This window comes from Varanus komodoensis, unplaced genomic scaffold (genome assembly GCF_004798865.1).
Source record: "Varanus komodoensis strain SLA01 unplaced genomic scaffold, ASM479886v1 scaffold2, whole genome shotgun sequence".
NCBI classification, from domain to species: Eukaryota; Metazoa; Chordata; class Lepidosauria; order Squamata; family Varanidae; genus Varanus; species Varanus komodoensis.
Window position 1 is genome coordinate 15,716,719 of NW_025335568.1, and position 26,149 is coordinate 15,742,867.

General features: G+C 40.0%; 1 protein-coding gene across 2 annotated transcripts in view; it reads left to right on the top strand.

Annotated features, from left to right (window-relative positions):
• Positions 1–26,149, top strand: part of GRID2 (glutamate ionotropic receptor delta type subunit 2) — a 919,670-nt gene that overhangs the window by 170,878 nt on the left and 722,643 nt on the right. For both annotated transcript variants that reach the window (XM_044429596.1, XM_044429597.1), the window contains exon 2: positions 25,543–25,698. In XM_044429596.1, the coding sequence (XP_044285531.1) occupies positions 25,543–25,698 (156 nt within the window). The remainder of the gene's footprint in view (positions 1–25,542; positions 25,699–26,149) is intronic.

Below are 26,149 nucleotides of genomic sequence, written 5' to 3' on the forward strand. Positions count from 1 at the left end.
TGGGAGGAGGGTGAGGGTGAGGGTTGCTCTTTATGTCAGGCTGATCTTCAAACCGATTTGAGCTTATTATGCTGTTTTCAGGCTTTTAACGTGTTGATTAAACAAATTAAATACATACTTCTCATTGGTATTGTTTGCTACAGCATATAATTTTGGAAGTTAACAGAAACAGTGTAAAAGAGGTTCAAAAGCAATTTAAGCCATGTTAGTGGAAAATGCACTCTCCATGGCTGATGATTCCCTCCTCTGTCAATTTCTTCCTGATGAACACATTTGCTTTCCTGTCCTGACTTCCCCCTCCAAGAATTTCTGACTGCATGTTTGCCCAATCTGGGACTTTAAATCCTCAGGGTTGAAAAAATATGTTCTTTAACTCTCTGAAGTTGTTCCTTGTAAAATATTTTTTGTTTACGCTCCATTGATGTTAATTGATTGGGACAATTGGCTTTTATTTCTGACCCTGAGGGCTACTTAAGGGTATATTAGAAAATGTTAAGTGTGGCTACCACAAATGTTTGTGGAACATGTTTGGGTGGTATTCACCCACCAGGGAGTAAATGGCACTTGGGAACACTGCAGTTTCCTTTCCTCCATGGATTAGGAGAAAATTTGCTGCGGGGGTGCATTCAGTTATTAACACATGTGTGAAACTTGAGTCATGAATGCAAAGGAACTTCCAGAAGAAAATGTGAAGGGAGTGGGGTCTGTTTCTTCTGGCTAGACTAGGAAAGAATTCTGAAAGCAGCACTAAAGGCAGGAACAAACAATTCTCACCTAAAATGGGACTCATCAAAGGGTGTGGGTTGCTTTTATAACAGCAGCAGGAGCATGAAAGTGGAAAAAGTTATCTCAAAAATGAATAATCCAGATGGATTTTATGGAAAGGACTGTGAGAAGCACCTTTCAAGGTGAGAGTCAACTGTAGATTTTGCAGCAGCAAATTATAAATGGGTCTGTGTTAACTGGATTAGAAATCGGCAGTTAACTGGATTAGAGATGGCCTGTCATGGCTGAAGGGACCAAGATATACCCACCAGTGAGAGACAAAACAGAGGATAATGACAAGGCAATGACAGGAAAATAGGTTGTACAGCATCCTTCCTATCTCTTTTCAGAGAAGAGAATCCTGGATGATTTTGGACCTGTGCCTCATGAAAAGATGCATCTGGGCAAGCCCTATTTATCATCCATCCATCCATCCATCCATCCATCCATCCATCCATCCATCCATCCCATATCTATACTGTCCATGAAGAATGTGATCCAACCTGAAGCACTGAAGCAATGCTTCATGATAAGGGAAACTGTCTACCATTGCTTTATGGCTCTTTTTTCTTGTAAAAATGCCTTGTAATGCATTGATACACAATGCAGCTAATACAAATTGCAAAGTTTGCAGTGGCGGAATGTGTTCCTGCTTAATTGCCCATTGCTCAGCATTTTAAAAGTGCTTTCAATTACCACTTGATGATCTGTAAAAACAGATAAGGTTTTGCTGTGTGGAACTTGCATTTTGCCACCCTCTCCTTGCAAAAGCTTCCCCAGAGGCCCTCTGTGAGTTTATTTTTCTTAATGAGTTAACTCTCTCAGCACACAATCCAGAACTGAATCCCTCTTCATTTACCTTCTAATCCTTGCAAGTCTTGAACTTCTCTTTCCCAAGTTGTTTCTTCTGTGGTAAAGTTAACCAGATCTTAGTTAACCATGCTACATGTTAGCTGCTACGTGTTACATGATTTATATCCAAGGACAGATGCTCCTGAGCTTCTGCAGAGAGAAATTTCATCCAAATTTGCACAGCCAGGCTACACTCCTCAAGGAGAGGAGCTTTCAAGGCATTCCAGGGATATCCGGCCATTGCAAACTGGCCATAATGGCATTCTTACCTAGGCCTGAGGGGATGCAAAATTAAAAGCACTTTGCAGATGTTTGCCTGCTTGCATCTAGGGATAAGATTTGGAAGGGCATGTGACTGCATATGTCGGACTGAGTCCATCGTCCCTGCATATCCAGTTAGACAATGCACTGAGCGTGATGGTCTGAAGGGAGTTGATAAGCATGTTCAACTACAGCCACAGTTGCAGAGTTCTCATCTTCAGAAACACTGATGTGCAGAGGGGGTTATGATTGTGGCGATTCTGTAAACCCATTCTCCAGAATATGCTTGCACAGCCCTCATCATACCTTCACGCTTGATATTCAGAAAGTTAATTGGGCACCAGGTGCCCAGAGGTGCTATGGGGAAGACTTACATTCATGGCCCAAGTATCCCTCTGCACTTGAGCCCTGCACAGGAGGAGACAAATACCTGCACAGGGCTCAAGAATTTACTTCTTGGAGGAGCTTTTGGAATAGAAGGGGATTTCCGGGAAGCCCTAATTCCTAGTGTCTTCTCTTTAGGAATGGGTGAAAAATTAATTGGGCTTATATTCTATTGAATATGTCAAATTCTTGAACCTAAATAGGAACTTGAACACTGCTAGATGTCAGAATATGTTCATTTCCAAGTCTGTCATGCAACCGAAAATAACTGCACATCCTAAAGATGTGTACATTGAAAAACAGCATACAAAAAGTGCATATTTGGGGGCAAAATGTGCACAGAATGCTTTATTCAGTGGAAAAATGCATATATTTGGAAAATTGGTAAGGTAAGTCAATATTGTTAAGGCCATATTATATAAAGTGTATGAGACCTTCCAGGGTTTGTACTCCTGCCCTACAAAGGAACTGTGGGTGAGTGTGGCATTTGCTAAAGCTTTATACCTTTTTACAGTGATGGGTAGCCTATTAGTAAAAACAGCTGCTTTTGAATCATTCAAAAAAGCAGAGCATTTCTTTCTTGTTTTACAGCTTACCATAGTGGTCAGGGACTATTTCAAATGTGTCTCTTCATATCTGACCCAGCCACCTCTGTGCATCTGGGATTACAGTCAAGAGAGCTAAACTCTTCTTTCTGATCCCAAGTGGGTGCAGGTGGCTGGTTCCTTAGCATTTCCAATCTCAGTAGGATGCTCTTGCCTATTAAGTAATTTGGAGAGCTTTAGAAGTCTGTTAGCCAGCTTCCCAGGCTGAGAGGCATGTTTCTATCTAGTTGGGATACTTCCTGGTAAATCTCTTGAAGACTGAGTGCCAAAAGTTCATGCAGAAACCATCGGAGTTTTTCCTATTTCCTACATTTGTCCTTGTGGTTTTTGTGTTTTCACTCTCAAGGTTCATGGGGGTTATTTTGTATACCTTGATTGAGCTATAATTGAATTGTATTCCCTCCATTTCATGGTCAGGTAACTGACCCTCTTACAAGTTATACCTATAAGTATATACACCTGTAGTTAAGGAACACTTCATCCCCATACTGAAGTGGGCTCTAACCAATGGAAACCAATGCCATGATAAGGTTGTCAGGTTTTAAGGTGCCACAGAATTCTTGTGTTGGTTTTGTTACCACTCTTGAAGTTTCTGACTGCTTTGGCTCTTTCAGAAAAGTGATTTCAGAACTGACATCCTTTGATGGTCAGATATGTCTCCCCACTCCACACCTAAGCCTATTCCATGAATTAAGAAGACTTGATTTTGATGTCAGCTATATAAGAGCGACTACTTTTACAGGAGTATTTTGAAAGGGAAAGCTGGAGAGAAGATATGGAATCTAATCTAAAGTCAAGTGCTCACTAAAGATGGGCACTGCTTGTATGGATTTGCCCTGAACCGTGTCAGTGGAAAAGAGTGAGGCATCTTCACACAGCTGATCTGTTGAAATGGTATCACTCAGCCTGCCCTAAGTCTAGAACAGTAGTAGAGTTGGAAGGGCCTTAGAAGGCCATCCAGTCCAATGCCCTGCTCTACTTCCACCTGTGGTCACTCGTCCAGCTGTAGGCCTGTGCCTTTTTAACTTAGCAAAAGTGACTCAATGTGCCACCTCAAATTCTCTACAGGTCAATGGAACTCTATTTGTCCTACCGTCCAGGAGGTAGGACACAACGCTCTTCATATAGATAGAAAAACGGCCTGCAACACCCAGTGTATCCTAACTAGCTGAGTCTAAAACTTACATTGTATTGTTCCTTAAGTATTTTTTCAGTATTTTAAATAGTTGGACTGACTGGCCTATTCATTTACTCATTTGTATTTTGACAATATCTGTTCTTCAACAAATAACTCTCAACAGTTTGCAGTTGGCCATGGTGGCATGTGTAATTGCCAGGAGGCATGCGGACTCTTAGTTGACCAATCAGCTGGGAAGCAGACTGTCACCTTGAATTTCTTTTTCTACAAAATATGCCTCCTTTCTTTTCTTTTAATTCCCTTATCTTCACTCTTGGCAAGTGTGTGTGAGTTGCTTCCCCATGGTACAATTTCCCAAAACTTGGGGCAAATATAAAATAAACATAACCAGCATGCTCTTTGGTTAAGTTCATGTATCATTCCCAATTAACTAGCATCTTCATTCTGTAGAGTGCTGTTGGGAAAATCTGGATAAATCCTGTCTGAAAAGCATTACTTCTGTGCGCCTTTGCCTTGTGGGATCAAATCCTGTACTTCTCAATCCAAGCTAAGTCACTGTTTCAAATGGCCTTCATCCCTCGCTCCTTTCTCTCACCTTTAGCTGTGGGCTACAGTTCACAGGCCATTTAGTCCAAATTTACATTGTATACCTTCACAATGATTAAATAGTTGTTGTTGGAATTCAGTTTACAAGGAAGTATCTTTTGTTAGCCCAGAGGCTCCATGTGCCCTGGCCAATTCAGAATGTCTAGAGTAGATAACAGTTTTGAGTTCATGCATAGTTTCAGTAGCTTGAATTTACATGTCTAAGCAGACCTGGAGATGGATTCAAGCTACTGGACTAAAGTGCCAATACAGGCAATTAGAAATATTGTAATCTCATTGTTACTGTATGATTGACTGACATTCCTTTATCTGTTCTGTATGTGATGACCTCAGAATCTTGTAATCTCTGCATTCTGTCATCAATTGCCCTGTACCTGTGTACCTATAAAATACCCTGCAATGGTGCTGAAGCTTTGCAGCAGAGTTCACCTCTGCCCGCCCGGTAATGCATGCATTATTGTGAGAGTCTACCACGGGAAATCTTGGGTTAATATAATAAAGCCTAGATGGTCTGGATGCTTGATCTTTCCCACGAACCCAAGTTTTATTCCCTTTTCTCAAATTGAGATTCCGGGATTCTGACAGGGCTGACCAAGTGTGGGGGAAAAAAAAAGATCCATTTTATTAACTCACATACTGACTCGCTGAATTCATTGCCCTCCATAGTCTTGCCTCTAAGCTGTTGGAGGCCCCTTGCATGTCAATGACAGGAAATATACCTGTAAACATGGGGGGGCATCCAATTTTCACATGCTGTGCAATGCATAGCTCTTTGCATATGTATAAATGACATTTTCTATGGTAATCTGACTCTTTGGAACAGATAGAGCCATTGATATTATTGCTTTTTGAACCTGCAGTTCAGCAGGTAATTGATTTCTCTTTTATCCCATATCCTGGCTATAACCCAGGAAAGTCTAGATGCCTGTCTTTCCTTGTAAAGCCAAGGGATTAAAGAGTAATGGTATGTGATACATTCAGTGTGATTGATAGTGGAACGGATACTGCAGACGTTCCTGTTTTGTATGACTTTGTCACCCCTTACCATGATAGTTGTTCTCTGTAGGTTACACAATTGCACTCTCCTGTCACATCACTGGAGGCCGAGACTCAGGCAACTTATCTGCCACCACCATTTGATTGCCCTTGTCATGCAGAGACATGTGCTCTTGAGCTGTTTCTTTCATCCAGTCACTGGGTAGGCACAAAGAGGTGAGGTACTGGGAAAAAACCCTGTGGCTTTCCCTGCAGGCAAATGTGAAAAGAATGTGATCTCAGCTGGCTTCAATTCTGGATATAGTTTTATTTGTTTGTTTTTTGCCTGTTTGTTTAAAAAAGGGAAAGCAAAAAAGTAGCAATGAAGAGAACAAAGCGCCCTCTGGCATGTTTCCGATTTGTTTTAGAATCCTTATTGTGCTCGATACATAAATTCTGAAGGTTCTCCCTTGCATGCTGTGATTTTCTCACATTTTCTCACCTTTCAGATTAGGGAAAGAAGGAAGTTTGAAACAGGAGCCAGCTCTACCATTGGACAAAGTGAGGCAGCATTCTTAGGTAGCAGATGCTGAATGGGATGCAGTAGCCTGTGTCCTTTTTCCCCGAGGCCCCAGGAAAGGGTGTCCATCTAACCCCCAAAGGAAATTCATTTCCAAAGAAAGGGACACTAAATGGTGCAGATTTGCATAACATGTCCATATGCTAATTCATATCCAGTGTTGCCCCTTTAGAAGAAAGGACTGTAATTTACAGAGTTACAAGGAATTCCACCTTATTGAGAAAGATTCTGACCAAATCACTTGTGAGCCTGTTGAAAAAGTAGTTGTCCTTGGGTGAAGTCAAAGCTTCTGCTCTCTGGACTTGACAGTTCTTCAAATAGTGGATGCCCACAAATACAGAGCTGTCTTCTGTAAACTAGGTGATATATCCACCCCCAGGAATTCCCCTCTCTTGCAGAGCAGAGATTGTGTGATATATAACTGGCTGGTCACTATAGACTTCCCCTGCTGCCCCTCCCATAATACTCATAATCCTCCCATAATACTCATATGGGAGCATCTTCTAGCCCTTCCTTTGTTCTGACTGCACAGCCCCTTGCATTGCATACAGCATGCCTCTAAGCATCTTTTCACGTGCACACCTATCTTATCTATCTATCTAACTGGGATATTTCCTAGACCATCCAATCACTTTAGTCTCTGAACGGCTCACTATCTTCTCTAGTCCTAATTCTGATTTCGCTGCCAAATGGTATGGTGATGACCATTGATCAAAGGGAAATGATACAAAGGTATGGCTTTGAAAGGAAATTAGACAAAATCATTAAAGAAAGTCTATCAATGCCTAGTAATATGGACACTATGAAAACTCCAGCTTTTGATGGAAATATGTGTCCACGCACCAGTTTCTGGGGAGCAGCAATGGAGTGATCTACATCTGCCCATGTGGTGTAGTGGGTAAGAATGCAGAACTGGGACTCAGGAGATCTGGTATAAGTCCCTGCTCAGCCATGGAGCCAACTGGGTGACTTTGGGCCAGTCTCAGACTCTCAGGCCAGGGTTGTTGTTGTGGGGAGACTGAGAGCAGGAGGAGGGGAATGATGTAAGCCACCTTGAGTTCCTGTAAGGAAAAAGGCAGGATTTAAATTGAATGAATGAATGAACGAACGAACAAACGAATGTGGGCTTCCCATAGCCATTTCATTGGCCACTGTCAAAAGCAGGATGCTAATCTTGATTATCTCATCTACCAAAGCTTTTCTTTTATTCGTATGAGCTGGACCACTTTACATTTTCCTGTCTGAGCTACAGGTAAAGAGAGAGGTGATGCCTGCTTGACTCTTGCTCCTATCCCAGCTCCCTGCTGGTTCTGCTGGCCATCTGGTCTTCCTATTGTTCCAGCAAGCTTCCAGATGAATATTTATTAGATTTTCTGCATGGTTACAGAAGCATGGGATGGGACTTTGACCACCAGCTATTGCTGAAAACACCCAAAATAGCTGCCAGGAATGGGTACCGGAGGGTGGTAGCTGGAACTATGATGTTACCTAGGACTTTTGTAGTGTTTGGGAGCAGGAATTGTAGCTCAGAATTAGAGTGATTCTGGAGGCTAAACAAAAGTAGATTGGTATTTAGATGTAAGGTTGTAATGATGGAGCCACAGAACTGAAAGGGACTTAAATCAGATGAACATTGGAAACAACCCATAGCTTGTTGGGTTGCACACACACTGTTGAGAATGCACACACACTGATGGTCTCTTGCTATTTTTTCTGTGCTCAGCCTACTCCACGTACTTAAGCAGGTTAGAACACAGTGTCATTTCAGAATTATTGATGGTATTAATATTCAGGTCGCACAGCACTGAGCCATAGTTTGCCTGGAATTGGTCTGAAACAAGTGAAACACAGCAATTCCAGTAATAGCTCTTGAAATTAAGAATTATTAAAATGCATTATGCAGAATGCAGCACCCCGAACTGTTGGTCCATTCAGCTGCTTCTTTTAGGATCAACTGACAATATTTTCTATGCACTCACAATAGTAATATGCAGCTTAAAGTTGTTGTTTTAAGCTGTATACATTGTGAATTTTCCAAATAGCCTATGTTTGGGGAAAACTTTGATTCCATTTGGGCCATGCAGAACAAGAAGGGAATAACAATTCCAGCAATTCCATTTCATCCTTCCCAGTCCTGAGTTCCCCACCCTCAGCAGTCAGAGTTTTGTGGCTATTGTATGGAACATGTTCATTCCTCATTAGACTGGTCTGTGAAACTTTGTGAGGTCTGCATCCTATGAATACCTTCCTATGCTGCATGGATGGTACCATTTTGGCTACATAAGTATTGACATATTCTGGACATCAGAAATAGAGCAAAAATTTGGAATTTGGAACCATTCATTCCAAAATGATGATTTTGGAAGCAACTTGAGAAGTGCCGTATTTCTTTCACCTGTAAAAGAATTTTATGTATACTTTCACAACACAGGGAATGCTTTGTGTCTGAATCCAAGAAATTAGAATTATCAAAATCTTACAGCTGCACGCTCTGTTATGGCTATTTGGTTGAGTTCTTTGCTGTTAATCCCCGGGACCTGCATTAACTAGGGCTTTTAGCTGCTTCAAAATAAAATAAAATAATAAAAATCCTATTTTGCAATAGCTTTAGGTCACATTGCAAAGCGCAGAACGTGGAACGTGCTATTACCAATTTTTTGTGCAAACTACCGCGTGCAAGGAAAGGAATGAAATCCAAAGCAGGCTCTTTTACAGGCGGAACTCCAGATCTGAATGTGAAATGCAGCTTTTAGATTTTTTAATGGTTTCCATTCCTTTAGTTACAGGATTCCTGCAAGGACAGCGTGACTTCCAGCTTAATAACTCAGTGCCATTTGATTGGAAAGCTTTGCCAATGGGCCTGAATGAAAAGAGGGATGGAGGAAGGGGCAGAAAATTTGCTGACGGTGTGTTTGTCCATTGCATTCCAAGACAATGGGATGCATGTTAAGCATGACTAGATCTATTCATTTGCCCATCAGCAGTTGGCATGTTTACCCTGCAGGAACGTCAGAGCTACAGGAAACAGCTCTTTATACTTGCACAATAAACAGAGACATCCCCCTTTGGCTCATCATCTGAAGGTCTTGGGGGCGGGAGGCTCTAATTTAGTAGAACGACCAACGAATTAAGCAGCCGCAGAATAAGAGTAAAATCCTTTTGTGGGGGAAGAGATAGCGAACGATTCCCTGCTATTATAAACACATGTCTCCTGGGATGCTGAATATGAATGAAGAGCAGTGATGCAGGCCTTCCTGCAGTCGCCTCCTTTTCTGTGCGTTGCAGGACTCCGCGGTTATGCACAGCTGTTTTGAATGCTGTTCCATAGCTTCAGATGAGTTGCAGGGCAAGATGGTACATCATCAGCTGCCATTTGCTCCCCTGTTTTTTCTCTCTCTAGCTGAAATGCTGCCCAAGGCAGAGATTTGCTTTGTTAAGTATGACCTCAGTCTTTTCATTTAATCACCTGCCAAGCCCTTTAATTTGGCGACTAATGTGCTTGAAAAAGAAACATAAAATGCAAAGTGAAAGCCCAATTACTTCACACTCTGAGTTGGGCACTTGAGCCTCTACACTGGCATTGTGATGCAAATCTGTCCAAAAGAGCAGAACATTTAAATACTTTCCCCCTTTTTTACAAAAATCATTTTGGGGGGGACGTGACTGCCATCTCTCCATTCCTTGCAATCCCAGCTGCTTCTCCCAGCTGCTCAGTGCCCACTCTGATCCCACTTTGCAGTGCTTGCCATTGAAAAGTAAATTTATTCTACACAAATAGCTGTTTACTGTTATGTTAATAGTCTAATTTAAAACTGACGGAAAGCTCAGGGATTCCAAAGGAGGTCTGCCAGTAGCAGCCTTGCAGTCATTAAGTCACTTCTTTGGAACCAAAGCTCTGCTTCACGTGAGGGCTCCCCCCCCCCCCCCCGTTTTCTGATCATTTTATTCCTTTAAGACATGGGCTGAGATATCTTCATCCATTCACTGAAGACTCCCTACACCGAGCCAATAACACGGAGCTTTGCTGTAAAGATGAGGAATGAGTGCCCCATCAGGATGCATGGATCTGTCAGTCCCCGTCTTGCCCATATTTTCATTTTTTACAGTCAGTCTCGTTCTATTCTCTACCTGCATGAACTTAAGGACGGCATATAAATATCCCAAATAAATAAATAACTAAATAAATAATAGAATATCTCCTCCTCCCCCTCCCCTCTCCTCCCTCCTCTAAATATGGACTTACGTACATTTTAAAATTTTTGCTTCTTTGATTGGGCAGGCATACTTGAAAGAGAGAATTTTGTGTGTATTTTTAACTAAGTGCAATTTTGGGCCACATGCATCTATTGCGTAAAGCATATTTGTGCATATTTGGGAAGTGTATATGCATATCTTTGTCCATTTTCTGAATATGTGCATATTATCAAATGCATTTTTGTTTCATTTTGAAGAACTTACGGCAAACCTAGAAACATATGAATTCCAACCTCACATTGCATTTAGATCTTTATTCATGCCCAGGAATTGCAAATTGGATAAATGTGAAGGAGGAGACCCATCCCAAGAGAGTTAATTTGGCCAAATCAAATTGAAGTGTTCCTCTGCATTCTTGGCTACCAAAGATGTTTCTCTGATCAGGTTTTTTTTTGGTGACAGGAAGCTCTTGTGATAATGACAGAGCCTTTGCCAAACCTTACAGAAACGTGTAAAATACACAAAGCAGTCAATCCACTTAGTGCTGATTATTCACATAGTGACGAGGAAGAAACTGTTTAGTCAAGGTGAACTTTCCTAACTTTGCACATTCAAATGTAAACACAAGCCAGAACTCAGTTATCCTTCAAAATGTTTACTTGCCACACTTTGTAAAACAGTTCTCCAATAAAATAATGCCTACAAAAATGCATATCTTACAACACATTGTATTAAAATGCATATCAGGTGATATGAAAATGGCTTGGAGAGAATCTGTAGAGTATGCAAAATTGAATAAAATACATGGATTATACATGCACACAAAAATGCATATGAAATTTTCATGTGGACTCTTTTCAAACATTCTCAAAGCTCTGGATGTATTGAACTTAAAATTTTAAATAATGGGAAGATGAGAGAAAATAAAATTGACAGATTTGACTATATGTACCTAGTTCATTAAACTTCAAGAGGAACATGATCCATATTTACTGAGAGGAACAAGACTGAATTTAAGTTGCTTCCCCCATGCTACCTGAGTTCCTTGGCTGCCTATGAGCAGACCAAAAAAGTCGTAATGGGTTATAGCAGATCTGGCAGAAGGCACATAGCTTTGTGTACTTCATTCCATCATTCCAGCACAGCTTGGTTCCTGGAAGTGACTTGCGATGTTTAATGAATCAGTAAAAAGGCATTACCACTTTACCTCTACGAGAAGGAAGATTGTTCTTTAGAGTGGCAAGCCTATGTGGCTTCAGGGTCACTATATGTCTCCACGTTCTATGATGATTACTATTTTTAAAGGCTTCTGTTTCACATTATACCTAATTTGCTGCCTAAAATTAATAACCAACTTTGCAAATATGACTTAGCACCATTTTCTTAATGTCTGCTCTTTATATCTTGAATTACCTGTTCAGTCTGATTGACAGAACTCAACAATGGCCAGTGTCTGCGTTTTCTAAGCAATAGCAGCTATGAGCTTCCATCAGCTTAACTACTGCTGGTGCAATCTTTTGCACCAAACCTTGCTGAAACATCATGTAACACTCCCTCCTCATTCTATTTTGAAGCTATTGTGAGTTCATTAGTAAGGCTGTTTTGTTTTGCCCAGAAACACTCTTTTCTTCTACGTACTCCCCCTTCATTTGCTGAACACCCAGACCTCAGAGGAACTCAGAAGCGTGAGATGACACTTCTTTGGTCATCTTTACCTGGTCCTAATGAGGTTCGTTTCCCCTAAAGGTTATAGCAGCTTCTGCACATTCCAGCTCTGGAGATCATAATATCTCAGGAATCCTAAAATCCATCTGCCAGTTTAGTTCTTGAATGTGTGCCCTAGGCACGGTTGTAGCCTAATGCAATGTCTAAGGTTGGTATGGGATGACATTTCATGTCAGAACTGCTTTATGTTCAGCTGTGTTTCCAAAGCACTGGCAAAGTACATCCTGGCCAAGATTGCTAATGCAGCAGGTCTGGGGCTGTGTTCCAGCAACAGCTGAGGAGAACCAGTTGTGCTTTTGTTCTTTTGCCAAATCCTTTGAGCTGGTTTGCCAATGAAGTAACTTATAGCAGTCCCTCTCAAGCACTGTCAGCCCAAGACATTGTACTGCCTGAAGCTGGGCTCAAATGTTCCCCTCCACTAGGAAAAACAGTCATTATGATGCAATAAAATGTATTTTTCAGAGTTCTGTCTATCCCAACCATTTCTTCATAGAGACACATGGAAGAACTCAATCAAAATCTTCCAGAAATTCTCAAGATCTGCTTTAGTGGCCCTGCCTATGTTAGAATGCCGTACATTACAGAGGGCAGTTCTCTATTTTAAATCTATGATCTGTTTAAAGGACTGTCTGATCCAAAAGGCTAGTCTAGAGGTAAAGACTTACGAGAAGAGAGAATAGGAGGGACCCATCAATATTTAGCACCTGGGCAGCAGACTGAAGGGGCACATGGGTTGCCTGGTTCCAGGCTTTCACATAAGTGTTACATGCACTATATTTTTATCTAAATTATATTAAGTAATTCTAAATATGCATTGCTAAACAAATCTTTCCCGTCTTTTGTTCTCCTTTTGGTAAGACCTCTGGTTTTTTTGCAAACCATAAATCACCACCCGACCCACCACAGTGTAGGTTTCGAAGAGTCAGGAAGAGGCTTGTCATTCATGGCACCCAGACTGTGGATTACCCTCCCTTACCATCCTCGAGGCATTCTCTTTATCTTCATTCAGAGGTGCATTGAGCTGCATTTATTGAAGTAGGATTTTTCGTTTGCATTTCCTTTTTGTGCTTTTGACTCTTTTCTGTATGCTCACACTTCTTGAAATTTCTTGTTGGCTTTCAAAGGTTTGACTGATTAACAACAAAACAAAATGAGGCAAAACAAAAGCACCCTTATGTGTTGCAAGTTGCTGGTTTTGTAAGCTGCGTTGGTAGTAATAAATAGCAAAGCTGGGTATCAATACAGTAACTAAATACAAGAAAAATGAACCTTCCATTTTATCCCTACAAAAATGCCCTTCGACTAGGCTCAGACACAGTCTGACCATAGCTTCCCAGGCATCCATGACTGAACACGAATGTGGACTTTGCTGTTAGCATTCCAACTAGTGTTTATCCTGTAAAGAGTTCCTAGAAATTACTTGTTTTTTAGGAGAAGTTGGAGTTCCTCATCCATTGCAGGAGCTTTGTAGGGACTGTCCATGGTGCTGACCTCCATCTCTAAAATAGGCTCACCACCATAGAACTCCATAGATAGTTCCTGCAGAGCTGGAAAGATGAGCTGCAATGGATGAGGAGCCTGCCTGACATAGGAATCACCAGCCTCCTCTCTCTCTCTCTATGGTTGACAGCAGGAGCAATTTAGGATTGGTTTTATCCTCTTCAGCAACACTGTGCCAGAAAGATATGTGCATTTTATTTTCCGTCACATTTGATTAAAACTTGAATTATGAGCATATAGCAGAATGCATATAGTAAGCAAGCTCTCATATTATTTATAGCTCTTTAAGGCTGTGATTTTCCCTCAAATTATATTAGAAGTCAAATCCCCAGGCTTACTGCCCTAAGGCAGACTGCATTTTTGGCTATATAAACCATTTACTGAGTTTGGAGATAACCAAATGTAGTAATTAATCAAGACAGACATGTGTGGCGATCAGCTTGCATTCCTCAGAGTTGACATCACTTTTTGGATCAGGAACCAGAGGTGTGAGTTATGATGCTGTTTCTTTGACACTTATTTTGTTTGTACAAATGATATGCATGAAGCATACAATGTGAATCTGTAATAAAATTACAAAATAACCAATTTAGAAGATTGCTATGCTGATCAAAATCAGGAATAGCTAATAATTAAGGAATAAGCAAAAAGCAGCAAATTGAAGAAAGGAGTTTAAAAAATATATAATCCCTAATCAATCCAGAACACTCTAGAAAAATAATTCTGAACCACTGGCCATGACGAAGAAAGAGACAGGATGTTTTACAGCCTAGGGAACGTTGCAAAGGATGTTCTGCTCTACCAATCTCACCTCAGATAGTGCAAACCATTGATTTCCATGAGGTCTTTCATGACAATATCATGTGAAAATGTTGTCTCACCTACAATGGGCAGTATCCAATGGTGTCTTTCCACAAACTCAGATAGCACTTGCAGAACTGTGATTAATCTTTCTGCTGTGCAAGCAGCTGCTCGTTACACTCAAACTATCAGTTACACAACCAGTTGCACAATGAGTTACAGAAATGGAAGTGACAACCAGCTGCACAGGTGTTTTCACGAAAGTTATGTGCAACTGGTTGCACAATGAGTTGCAAGAGTTCAGTGCACAAATGCAGATTTCCACCAATGGCAGGGCTGGATGCTGTCTCCTGCACATAAATTATGGGCAAGAAAATCTACCTTCTAAGTCATGATGCCCCAAGGTCAGAGAATCAATATATTTAAATTTTGTAGGGATCCTGCTAACATAACATATGCTCCTGGGGAGTTTCAGGGAAAGGAAGTAGAAATAAAAGGCAAAGGAAACCGGAGAGTGAGGTAAGAGCATTATTTCACTGTTTTCCTTCAGTAAGAGTCTTTTCAGAGCGTCTTGTGCAAAATGAAAGGTGGCAGAAGAACTGGTAAGACATGCCTCCAGAGGCAACTAACACGTTCTGTGTGTTGTCCAGTCAGTGAGATCCAGTGGGCCACTATATATCGAATAAGGACCAGTGGGCAGGATGAAAACATTGGATTGACTCTGAAGCTTTCCTTTTCCTACAAAAGAATGAGACCTTCTTATTGGAAAAGATTTCTTCCCTGTCTTGGTCCATATGCCAGAGGAGTCCCCTTTTGCCATTGGAAGGGAACCTTTGGAACTCGTCCCCTACATTGAGTCCCATGTCAGGAGACCACAGCCAGAGATTTGCTTCCTACCATTCTCTTCTATTATGGACCTACAAATCCAAATCCTGCATCAATCACCATATTAAGGCAAATATCTATCAATATCCATCCATCAAATATCCATCATTAGCAATAATGTACATTTCATAGAAAGGACATCATTCTGGGCCTATCACAGCTGTATTTCATGAAGGCATCCTGTATACTGTTTTTTTCCCCCTCTTTGGATGTTGTGAATGTTTCCTTAGAGCTCGAGGTAGTTGTTAATGAAATAGTATTATATATCAGCTTTCCCCTTGGTTATAAAGCATCTGTAAGTAGGTTACTAATGGCTATTATAAGGGCACTTTTTAATGTGTTCCACTACATGAACATTAATAACACTCAGCAGATTTATTACCATTACAGTAACTTTCTTCCCAGGGCATTAAGGATAATATGACAATAACATGTACTAAACCACCCATTTTTAACAACAAAGGTCCAATTTGTATAGGGTAGAAAATTGAGGGGCTAGTGAAAATCAGCAGGTCACTGGTTATATGATGACCACACTGCTACTTCAAATCTCTAACAATGTCATATTCACTCTAAATGGGTGTGGTGTGGTGTGGGGGGGGGAGGGGAGGGGGAGAAAGAGAAAGAGAAGGTTTTGTGAAGAGTTAAACAGTGCGGCAAATTTAAGTTGTCTTAAGTTTATTCTCATCTACTTGGAAAAGAGCATGGATTGCTTTGGGTTTACTTATTCCATTTTGTGTGTGTGTGTGTAGTCCACCCAGTAACAAAAGTTCTGTCAATGTTGTTCAATACATTAAAAACATGACATATGAACACTGATTAAGAACAGCACATAACAAAGCCAAAATAAAACCTGCTGTTTATTAGTACTTGATCCAAGAATGGGCAACTTTGTCAATTCTGCTTTCTACCCATTTTTATTTTTCCAATCTGAAATTCAGTTCATCTGAAACACTGAGATTCCATAGGTATTTTGTGCAAATTTCTCCAAAATATGCATACTGTAGACTTTTGGGTTAATGCATTCATTTTTGCAAGCACTTTTTCTGATCAATTCCATTTCTGAACGTTGTTTTCCTCTAGGCACATACATTCTTGGGGGCATATTTTGATTGGAAAACTCCATTGGAAAATGTGGGAAAGTGAATATTGCAAAAGACAGCTATGAGAAAAAGGAGATGTGGGGGTGTGGGGAAAGTACGCAACCCAGCACTTGTTTTGTATGATGTTTGATGACAGGAAGGAGGCATGATTACCAGATCCTGTGCTATTACCAACAACAGCCATCCCTCCAGAAAGAGCTTTGTGCAACATCTTGAATAAAGAGAAGACATATATCCCAAAAGGATTTATCTGGATTTAGGATCATTATTCATATCCATTATTCTTTGACTAGTGTTTATTTATTTATTCTTATGCTGGGAATTTCAACAGAACAAAATGAAGCAAAATTAGAAACAGAACCCCCCTGTAATGAAATAGCCAAATGCCAGCATAAATCCAGATGTATCAATTATACATAAGCTTTCAAAAAAGCAGACCAAACATCCATATATATGTCAGTCAGAGAGTGACTTCTATATATCATCTACTCAAATATTGAAAGTACTATTAAGTCTCCAGTCCATTGATTTATAGGAGATGAACTTTTATCTTTCCAGTGTTGTATTATCACCATTTTTGAGGCCAAGGAAACAGATCAATAATTCATCCAAACATATCAAATAGTGTTATAATACTAGCTTTATCCATATTATAACTTCTTCCCCAATGGAGGCAAAATGAACATATAAAAGTAATTAATAATCATTAATAACTTATGACTAATTATTAATAATTTATAAGCATTAGCAGTACTACAGCTCCAGCAATCCTTATTCAAAAGTAGCACTCCACAGCTTGGACCAAACAGGGCATTTCAATTTCCTATTCCATTCCTCCATTAGAACCAAAGTAATCATAATTATCATGTATCATATTTATTCATTGGCAATAGATAGGGATATGCATAGATCATGTGTCAATACAACCGATCAGCCTCAGCAAGTCTTTCTAGTGACTGAGAATATTTGAAACGCTGGGAGTTTCAGAGCCAGACCTGGATTCAAGCAAATGCTGCACTTGCATGTATTGCCATTCAACCTTGCAGGGAAATCATATTTGGCAAACAAACCATATTTGACAAACAAACAAATCATATTTGATCAAGAATGTGTCATCTCCTTCCACTAATTGATAAAAAGTATAATTCAGTTTGTCAAAAGTATAATTCAGTTTGTCTGCTCAAGTTCACCGCAAAAACATTTTTACTGATTTTTAAGTCTAGACTTTGCCAGGAGGCCCAACTAAACAAGTTTTCTGCTAATATTGAAGGCCCTCAGAACACTCCTTCTATGACTGGAAAAATACTTCTATAGAGTAGGGCAACTTCTTGACTGAAACTCCCATTATCTCTATAAGAAAAGTAAGGAATGATAGGCGCTGGCAGCATCTTGATACATGTGTTTTTATTGACTATCTATCCAGATCTTGGCACTTATTGAAATGTCACTTTAAATGGATTCTCCATTCGCTTTTGACAGTTAAGAGACTAATATGACAACACTGGGAAAAAATAAACAGTCCTTTGTAATTGCACAATGCGTGGAGGACTTGGTGAAATTTTCAAGCTTTGAAAGGATTTTTTTAAAGGCATAATTTACCAATGGTCAAGCACATGGATATCTGCCTTTGTTAAGATTGATCAAGAATGTATCTTGCCATATGCAAAACAAATAGGGATGCACATTATATATGTATTCAGTGTATAGATTCAAACAAATTTCATGTAAAAACCTGAATGCTTTATTTTTTATAAAAATAAATCGAAATCCCCTCTGTGTGTGTGTGTGTGTGTGTGTGTGTGTGTGTGAACATCCGGAGGACCACAAGTTGTCCTGTAGTAGAATCAGGGAACATTTTCAATCCAGAGCCACTTTTCTCCTCATAGTAGTGTCTTTCACAACTCATACTAGTGTGCAGTAGTGAAATGATTTCCACCGATGTTGATCTGATCGTACAGCTTCTTGTGACCTCAGGAAGGCTTATGGATGGACAGATCTTCTCTTGGAAACTTTCTTGGGTTCTTCTACCTCTCTCCCATTCTGTTTCCTCATTACATTTTTTGTACTCTGACTTTCCATAAAATGTCCAAGGTAGTTAGGAATAAAACATATGAAACAAAAATAATATCAAACAGGAAAACAGAAAATAGCTAACTATTAAAATAGAATTTATCCATATATAGTATGGGCTGAGGAGGGACTAGATGAGCTTTGGTGTTACTTCTAACTTGAAGATTGTGTGAAAACAATATTCTATTTTGAAACTCAATTTAAACAGACCAGCAGAAGCTTAAAAAATCCTTTGTGTAGAACATATGGATGGATCTATTTTTAAAGTTCTTGACTGTATACTTTCTTTTCCTTTCCTTTCACCATAGTTGGCATTGTCTGCAAGACAAAACATTTCCTCTCCAGCACCACTTCCACCCTTTTACATCTGAAGAAAGGAAATTGATTACATGTACCCTTAAAATTGTATGCATGTGTCACGGAGGCACATATGTCCCCAACACTTTGTGTATACAGAGAAAGAGGAATTGAGCATTAATCCGGTCTCTGAAATCTTTGGAGAAGATTTTTTTTTTTAATTTTTTGATTTTAACAAATGGCAACACTAGTTGCACTGAGAATACAGAATATCTACCATGCAGCAAGGGAAATAAATGGAACATCCTCTTGCTGGGAATACTGTAGAACAAACCAAATATTTTAATATATTGTGATTTTTTTTAAAAAAAATCCTTTCTGTCTGTGTTTCACAGATTTTCAGCACCCTCCCCTAAATTCTGTTTATTGACAGAATTGAATTTTTCCTATTTCCACTTCCAAAACTGCACATATGCACCCAAATGAATATTTTTGCACTTTAGCCTATGAGAAGACATGGACATTTGGGGGCAGTGTTTATTGGTTTGTCTGTTTGTTTTGTAGGTTTCTAAGAATAATACTGAAGAAGGAGGGGGGAAGATAACGGAGCAATATCTTGTAGTCAAGTATTTTGGAACAATTGGCAATAGATTGGTTGATCTAAAATGCGGCAGGGGGGAGATGGGGAATCCCATTCAGCTTCATCAGCAGAAGCATATGTTATATTGGATGTTTCTTTCACAGTATCCCCTTTCCTTATGACTTGTTCTTCACTGATGTTGGCTGCAGAATTCAGACATGGTATATTCTTAAGATTATATTTGGTTATTTCCCAACCATGATTTTGAGGATCAAGAATGAACGATGGACGCAAGCAGATCTTTCTTCCCAACTTTAGTTCATCTCTGTCATGCAGGGCTTAATGGAAAGCCTCTCCTCAAACCATAGTTCGTTCACACAGCTTGCCTTCCAAATCTGGACAGCAGGAATGGGGGAATGAGGGAGAACCTAAGCCTCATGAACAATGATCGAAAGCATAGTCGAGTACAGTGATGGTGAACCTTTCAGAGACCAAGTGCCCAAACTGCAACCCAGAACCCATTTATTTATCGCAAAGTGCCAACACTATGAAAAAACCTGAAAACAGAGGTTTTAGTATAGAAAAAACACCTCACAGCCAGTCCATGCAAATTTATATCCTTGGCAGTACACTGACCAGCCATGCGAAAGTTTGGACAAATTGCAGCTAATGAGTTGTGGCCAATGACATAGTGCCACTACACCTTTCCAGGCATGCACAAGTCCCCAGTACGGACAGTTGCCAAATGCTTGAATGCTGGGGCGATGGTGGGGCGAAATGGCTCATCTGCTGACAGAGAGGGCTCTGCATGCCCACTGTGACATGACTGCCATAACGTTTGCCACCACTGGCCTAACCCTAATATAGGGACAAAATACCTTTGAAAGGGGATTTCTGAAAAAGCCTTCCTTGACTAGAGTTCTTTGCACATGACAACATTTCTGCCCATTCTCAACACATTCCAAGCATCAAAACCATGCCGGTACTCCTCATTTTTCCAACCCCAATCCAGCGATGGTGAACCTTTTAGAGACTAAAACTGCAACCCAAAACCCACTTATTTATCACAAAGTGCCAACACTGCAATAAAATTTGAAAACTGAGGTCTTAGTTTAGAAAAAACACCATGTAGCCAGTCCAAGCAAATACACCCACACACACACACACACACACACACACACACTTGGTAGTTCAGTGTGAAAGCCCAGACAAGTTGTGGCTAATGAGCTGCAGCTTGTGACATCATCGCCTGGCACCACTACTGCTTTCTGAGCATGCTCATGGTCCCTATGTACACTGTTATCTGATACTCGGCAGCTGGGGCGATGCTGGGGCGACTTGGCTCAGGTGCCAACCAAGAGGGTTCCATGTGGCCGCTGTGACACGCGTGCCATAGGTTCACCACCACTGGTCTAGTGAAAGAGGATAATAGCATCTGAAGACAGTACTCATGTTAGATTGACCAACATAATATATACTGAAGACATGACTGAGTTAATGATTCATCTGTGTCCTATTCCAACTACCTGAATAACAATAATGTTAGAGAAACTGAGAAAATCTATTTCTGGGACCCTAATATGCCTGCAAGATCAAAGGAATAAATTATGTTATAAACAAGATATATTTAAGGCTTAGGTTAATAGAAAGTTTGTTCTTACAATTGAATAACTTAATGACTTGCTGACTTTTCCTTGGTCACAGGAATAAGTTCATAAGTACTGGGGAACTTCTAGCAGTGATGTTTATGTCCTGTAAGTGAGCACTAGTGTTCCTGTTCTCTCCACCCTCCGCCTCCAGTAGCAACATCAGACCTCTCATGTTTAAGATAATAATGCAATATCAGCAGTTTGGAAAACACAATGTAATTGGATTCACACACTGGAACGAACTAACAATGTCACTGGGGACAAGAAGCAATCATATTAAGCAATGTTCATTAGAACATCGAATGCCAAACACAGGTGCTCAGCTGAAATGCTCAACTTCACATTAAAAGGGTGACTCTCATTTACATGGGTATACATATGACCACTTTTCCATGAAGTTCTTTTACAGAGTTTGGACAGTGCATTCTTTCAGTCTGAGTGATTCTCCCCAACCAAATCAGTTGTAGCTTACAGTTACAATATAGCACATTGTGATCTTACTTGATTAGCCAGCCTAAGAAAGATGTGACATTTCAATTTCCACAGTTTTCAGTGCCTGGGAGGTAATAGCTTTTTTCAGGCCTGAAATATACAGCCAACTCTATTTGGGAGTGCCTCAGTGAGATTCATCAGTGAAAGAATAGCCCCAATCCTTTAGGACAGGATGTGTTTTCAATGAAAGAGGACGTGTGTCTTTTTTTCTTCTTCCTCCCATCTTTGTAGAACATTATTTCGTGTACATTTGCATCATGTTATGATCTTCTCTACTACAGCATATTTTTATAAACTGGCTAAAGGAGAATAGGTTGATGATAAGCTTTTGCAAACAGGAGCTGCAGAAAATGTTGAAATGTGGAATTGCTCTTTTCAACCAGCAGTGCAGACTTCCTAGACAATTCCTTATATTTTCCCTTGTCTTTGTTACTACTACTTACTACTAGTAGTTTAAAAAGTTGATCAGCATTCACTACTCACTTAATATACTCAGCCAGTTCTCACCAGACAACCACATTAGAATCTATCACTCTTGCCAGATATCCGAACTGATTTTTTGCAGACAACTTCTGAAATTAGGTCAAGGGCTGCTTCTGACCCTGAGGGTACAGGTTTTCATCCCTTGTATATAGCATCATCTCTTCAATTTGATGTCACTTGCTAGGAGGGTTTTAAATTGCTTTGGTTTTTAACTGATCTAACCCACAGGAGAAGATTTCCTTGATCAACTTATTACCCACAGGGTGTGTGGTGTGTTATCATAATAAGCATCAGACATAAGCACCAAAGTGTCACTTGGATAACTCATTCAGAAACAATTTAGATATATGAGTAACCCAGATGATTTTTTAGAGGATTAACTATACATGATTCTCAGTGTTAAATACTGCACATGGGCTCACCTTGCCCCCTGCGTTAAAGAACACTTTCATGATATCTGTTACCCTGAGCCCACAATGCCTTCCTGGAGTTAAGTGAAACTACTCTGTATCTAAATAATTATCTGGCAAGATGACAGAGGAATTAAGGACCAAGAAAGAAAGACGGACAGAAAGAAAATGTGTGTTTTCAGCAGCATTTGCAAGGAAATGACAGGTCATTGAGATAGAGAGGTATGAAACAGCTGCTCCATATGGCAAGAGATGAGGATAAGAAAACTCCTTGGTCAAAGTGAACAAAGTTTGTGCAGGGAGTCTGCTGGCAGTGGATGAATAGATCTGGCAAGAAAATTGATGGTGGAGGGTATGAAAAAGAGATCATGATAAATTAAGGCAATGAAGCCGTGTCCTTAAAAAAATCAGACGTGTCTGAGAATACACTGCTCTAGGGTGTCCTGATAACCTATTATGATTGGTCTGTGGAAGACATACATTATAATGCAAGGGCTGTAAGACTGTGAAAATGAATGCATGGAAGTATGCAGTGGGCAAGAACAAAATTATGTCCCAGTATTTTCCACACAGATGCAGAGCAGTGATTTGCAACCCCCCCCCCCCCACACACACACACTTCATGGCACACGAATCGGCAATAGAGATTCCGCACCATCTAGCAGGTTCTAGGCAAAACATTCTGTTCAGCCAGTGCAACTTTCATGTCTGCTGAACATAGATATGGATAAGCAATTCATTTTAGTCCAATTAAGATCGGAATTTATGGAATTCACACCTCCTGGAGCCAAACATGGACTAGAATAAACCTGTGAACTAAAGTCTGTACTTTTCTGAGCTTGCTGTGCGATTAACACTACAATATAAAATACATTTGGGGAAAAGTGTGCTTTTAAAAATATGCATGAACATGCTTAAGTTAATGGGAGAAAATGCATACAAACTTAGAAATGCACACAATTGATGGATACACTTAGGAGAAATACATGGAAAAATAAAAGCAGAAAATTGTGCAATCCCACCCCACAAAGCTTGTAATCTGATAAGAACCAGAGTTGAAATGAGCATGTAAGTGTCATTCAGAGAACCTCAATGATTCACGCATGCCTAACTAAGCCTTGCTATTACTGTGTACAAATGGAGAGCATCCTTGAAAAATGTACTCAGAGCTACAGTTAGGGCAGGGAGCTCAGAGGACCACCTGAGGATTCTGACTCGGGTGGCAGCGGACTGGGCCTGTTCACTCAAGTAGTTGTTCAATAGCTGAAACAAACACAGCTTATTTTCTCAAGCTGGCCTGCACAGCCAGTGCTACAGTCAAATTTGTTTCTGGTTTCAGTGTCCATTCAAGCCATGGAGTGATTGTGAATGGTCCATTAGGTTGGATACTGACTTGTGTTCTGTATATGGGAGAGCTCCTATCTGTCATAGGAACTGTTTTCATGCAGAAATATTCACTCAATAAAGGAATGATTCCTCTTCTTCCTCCACCACCACCACCACCTTTTCTTCCATTTCTATACCACTCCATTGCCAAAGCTTTTGGGGGAGTTTACAACAGTGCATAAAACAGAACAATCCAACACAAATATCATAAAAATGAAACAGCATTAAATGAATTTAAAATTATTTAATAATAGTTAAGATCATATGAGAAAGACTCTGAATAATCTGAATAATCCTGAATAATTCCTCAGGCCCCTGGTTAACCAAACAGATCATTACAAGCTTCTGCATAAAGGGCTGTCCTGACTGGCTCTGAAATCGATAGCAAATTTGTTCTCAGATCTCTGGAGCAAAATTGCTTGGTCAGTGTGATGAGGGAACGAGGCATTGCAAAGAGGAGGGGGAGCAACAAAAAGTTTTCCCTTCTACCACCAGTGGGAATGTCCTCACTGAGGTGATGTTCTCAGTAGTGGAATATAAGTAAGGATCCATACCTATGTGTGCAAATTTAACATCATACAGGGATAAGCCATACAAGCAAAGTATGCATCATAGTTGTGACACGGTCTAGAAAAGCAATGTAAAAGGAAGTAGCCAGCTGTTAAAGGGTAGGTGGCAAGGATGACCCCTGCCAAAAGTGACATTTGGCCCGGGGTTAGAAAAACACCACATGAGTGGTGGTTGAGGGAAAGGGACATGGCTCTCTGGGAAATACCACAGGGTCTAGATAGGACTCCAGGAGAGTCATTTCTGACCCCCTGGACATGCAGGATCTAGTGTGACCAGATTCATAGGAAGGTGTACCTGCTTACCTTTTTTGTAGTGTTACTTAGAAGGGCTTTTTAGAACTGAAAAAGAAGGAATTGTGTAGAAGGGCTACCATGGGTCATGCCTTCCACAGTTCCACAAAAGTTTCACCTGTCCAAGTTCTCTCATCTAACAACTGTTAGTGTTACCTGTTCACTCTTTGGCTCTTCCTAAAGGAAATTTTTTCCAGGTCCCATCAATGCAATTTGGCAAGTTGGATAAGAGTTCCTGCTACTCTGAAAACAGACTTAACATCCAAGTCATAATGACACAACTTCTAGGTCAGATTACAACACCCAGTGTACCAGCAGAGTTCTCTGATACAGTGGTCATGGATCAGCTGCACTCATTGCCATTAAATGAGGTGTAATATAGAATGATATTTGCCCTACACAAGCAGCCTTTGATAGAACAGCTACATACTCAGTCTCATTTCACAAATGCTTCTCATGGAATTGTAGGAGACACGTGCAGGTTAGCTACTAGTCACAAGCCACAAGCTGTTGTAGCTTTACACAAGATCTTGGTAGCCTGGCCAATCTTTTCTTGCAAATTTTTGTTTACTAATTATCCTCTGGGAGAGCCACCCTGGTTAGCAGATCTCTTATAATTTCTGAGGCTATTATCTCAATCTACTGGCCATGTTCAATTCTGGATTACTTTGTGACTACCCTAAGTTCTGTATTTAGTTGTTGCTGCTGATCTATACTCAAACATCTTTGTTATTTTGCCCAAAAGAATCTTGATCACCCTTGCCAAACATCTTCAATAAATTCCTTGGCTCATTCATAAACAGGTGCTTGTGCATTAATGCAAAATATGTTCATTTTGTTGAATGATTGGCCAAAAATGTACCACAGGACTGCATCTTGAATGTGTTCTCTGTTAATATATTTAGCAACACTCTTATTTATTTATATATCTTCTTTTCCAGGGGCAATATTTGATGAATCTGCAAAGAAGGATGAGGAGGTGTTTCGTATGGCAGTTTCTGACCTCAACCATAATGATGAAATCTTGCAAACAGAGAAAATCACAATTTCTGTGAATTTCGTGGATGGGAACAACCCATTTCAGGCAGTTCAAGAAGGTAGGATTTCTAAGGATTACCTAATTTTCTTATTGAATGTGATTCAGTGGAGGTACAGAACTGGATTGTGGTCTCCTTCAGTTTTTGCATTCAAACAGAACTTGGACAACATTATTGACCAGTGTAAAATAATAATAATAATTATTATTATTATTAAAGTAAAATGGAGAGCATGGGGATTCACTTTGAATGCTGAGTGATGTTTGGTTGGTTTCTATGTAGGAGATGAAACGAACATGGCTTCTACTGTGGAATGGTTTCAAAATTGTGATGCAGCAATCTTTTAATCATGTTTATTAATAAGAAACTTGAAAAAATCTGACAAATTATTGGATTTTGGCACCAAAAAAAGAGGTTTCCTATTTGATTTCAGTTACTGGTTCATTTCAGCATTAATCATTGTTATAAAAAGATCCATTGAAATCTATGCCCCATCAGTTAGTGATGATGT